The sequence below is a fragment of the Aristolochia californica genome, unplaced genomic scaffold (assembly GCF_029961685.1).
Source record: "Aristolochia californica isolate CCGP_79_NKW_82.1479 unplaced genomic scaffold, dmAriCali1.0.hap1 SCAF_13, whole genome shotgun sequence".
NCBI lineage: Eukaryota > Viridiplantae > Streptophyta > Magnoliopsida > Piperales > Aristolochiaceae > Aristolochia > Aristolochia californica.
This window is the reverse complement of record NW_027181804.1, coordinates 26776252-26779061: the sequence shown is the minus strand read 5'-3', so window position 1 is coordinate 26779061 and position 2810 is coordinate 26776252. Positions and strand designations below refer to the sequence as shown.

At 43.6% G+C, this 2810-nt stretch overlaps 1 protein-coding gene across 1 annotated transcript; it reads right to left on the bottom strand.

Moving 5' to 3' along the window:
• Positions 1-238: 238 nt before the first annotated feature.
• Positions 239-2182, bottom strand: LOC137947851 (molybdenum cofactor sulfurase). The gene has a single exon (XM_068793661.1). The coding sequence runs from the start codon at positions 2180-2182 to the stop codon at positions 239-241; it is 1944 nt and encodes a 647-aa protein (XP_068649762.1).
• Positions 2183-2810: the final 628 nt, after the last annotated feature.

Sequence of the window (2810 nt, the reverse complement as noted above, 5' to 3'; positions counted from 1 at the left end):
AGCAATAGATAACAATGTCAAATCACAATTTGAATACAGATTGCAGAAAACCAAATGCTAATCACAATTTCAATAACGATTACCCTTCTGAAAACGTTGCTAGCTCCCTTGATGCTTATTGTGTTCTAAGCAACATCTTCAGTCATCGTTCATTCTATGATTTCAAAGAATAATTGAATAATCCATCTTAAATTTGAATAGAAACTGTGTACCCTGTTCGCATGGAGACTTGTTCACTTCAAACTTCGATTGTCTTTTGATTGAGAGCAACATACCTCCATCTCTCCTTCTCCACAAAATCTGCATCCAAGAACTTAGCTACAAAAGCCCAAAGCCTGTAAGCATCCTCAAAATTTGCCAGAAACCCAATTGCTGCAGTAACTACGGTGATTCCAGTAGCATATTTCCCCCCCTTCTTGCTACCTGGAATCACTGATTTGTTGGTTCTGTTCTCGAGGACTTTTTGCTTTTCTTGTTCATACTTCTCTGAGAACCAGATGTTCTGTAGGAACCCGTAACTCAGAGAAATGTTGCTCCTGTCTGCTAGCTTCTGTACCAGACTCGGCTCAATCTTTTCACCTTTCCAGTCGAACACATTGAAAGCCACGGCGGGGCCTCTGTTGAACTTGATCTTTGGCCCATAAATCTTTACCAAGGGATGCCCAGTCTCTGAATGAGGATGGCGAAGTTTCAGTAATGCGAGAACTAACCAGTTTACCAGAAATCTGACTCTACAATTGATGTGATTGAGTCCCAAAGAATCTGCGTGGTCCAAGCCTCTGCACTCGATTTTGAAGCTCTCGTCAGTTTCGCCGGAATTTATGGGGACTTTCCCTGTTTGCACTGCATCTGGTTTCTCTAACTCGACGATCTCAGATGATAGTTCAGAGGTTTCTCCTACTTCGGATTGTCTCTTGCTAGAGCCTAGAGACCGGCACTGGCCATCACTCGTTCGTGCAGACACCGGACCAGAGAATATTCCGGTTACTACTCGACTTTCGTCAGGCAATTTGGTTTTCAAATTTTGGCTCTCATAATCTGTACCTGAGGAATCTTCAGGGAGGTTAGAGAACTGCTTCGCCGGAATAATGCTCACAATCCCAATGCTTCTAGCCACAGTCGATGCTTCAACGGTTGAACTGCTGGATCTTTTCACAAATAAACATCCAAATCCTGATGGGTTTTCTCCGAACACCTTGAAGAAAGAACATATCAGGAAATCTGGCTTAAAGAGAGAAAGTCCCAATGTGTCCATGTCCTTCGGTCCCAGCGCACAGGCATCGAGCAACACATGCCACCCTTGTTCTTGAGCCAAAGTCATCCACAAATAAGAGTACCGACTTCCAGTCATTCTAGACTGAAGAGGGAAGACGAACAATCCTTTCTTCTTCTTATTCCTCTTGCCCGTCACCATCTTCCTCAATTTTGATGAATTGATTCTCAAACTTGGCCAAGAAAAGCTAGCAGACGCAGCTCTCGCTCCCCTCTTCTGAGATATTTCTATCATTCCATTTACTGCTTCGTTTTCGTAATCATAAACTGTTAGAAGCCTTCGATTTGTTTGAAAAGGATAAGATTCCGCCAACAATTTAAAGGCGGATGCCGTATTGGCTGTACAGACCATTCCATATTCCTGTTCAGATATATTGAGGAAAGCCGTTATCCGTTTCCGAATGGCGGATTCCAGAGGAGTCTCCTGGGTACCATAGAGTATCTGAGAGTTGAGGCTCACGGCCTTGTAGGATATGTCGAAGAAACAGGACTGCAACATCGAATGGCTTTGACGCGGAGGAGAGGAAGAAGAAGCAGTAGCCAAGGAGGTCTGATGCTGAGAATGAGAGAAGAGACCAAACCCAATATAATCGAGGCAGACCTGATCAGACAGCATCAAGTGGTAGAACTCGTCTGTCCGAATACGGTCAGCTTGCTCGGTCTCTGAGTACTGTGGATAAGCCTCAGTGAAATTGGAGAAAGCTTCAGGCAAGGAAGGGAGGGACTCATGGTTGGTGAATTGAGTATCAGGGAAGATAGAGGATGCAGTTGAGATGACGAATTTGGAGCGCGAAGCTGCGGATGTTGTGGGAGCTTTAGGTTTGGGGGGCTCCGTTAAGCTAAGCAAAGACGTAGTGCAGCAGCCATGGAAGCAGGCCCTGGTTGCTTCGCTAAGGCAAGGCGATTGCATTTTTCTTCTCTCTAGATGTCCTCCGCACCACTTGGCCTCCATTTTCACTCGGTTCTCTACGGCCTCCTTCCATAGTTCGCTGGGTATTTGTTCTCGCTGTAAAAGGTGGTTTTCTTGATGTTAGACTTGGCAGGTGGGAACTCTAAGAAAGGGTCAGATGGGGAGTCTGATCATGATCTTGGTTTCAGTTCAGTTACCAAGCTTTTTTTTCTTCAGAATTCAGGTTTAAGAAAATAAAGGGCGAAGAAAACGATTGAATCGACCTTCTTCCATGTTATTCAGTATTTTTATGATTTCCTCTGAAAAGGTCTTGCTTGTGATGATTAACCAATTTGAGCTCGAGGCTTAAGAACAACTAATCACCAGTCAATTTTGGCATATAAAGAAACCAGAGACGAGTCACAGAATAATTTTTGAAAGTGGCAGAGACGCAACCGTCACATTTTTGTTTTAATATGGGTTCTTTCAGTTGAAAGGTTTTCGTCAGTAATCACCTGCCATGAAAATGGCTTCCTCTGTAGTTCTTACGGAAATGAAAAAGGCTACAGGTGTAATGATAGCTCTGTTTTATTTTCTGTTTCTTAATTGAAATAAGAAATGAAAATGAAAGCCGAGCAAGTTTTGGCCG

What these genes read in the sequence shown, in the direction of transcription:
- LOC137947851 (XM_068793661.1), bottom strand. Translation starts at nt 2,182, where the DNA reads ATGCAATCGCCTTGCCTTAGCGAAGCAACCAGGGCCTGCTTCCATGGC.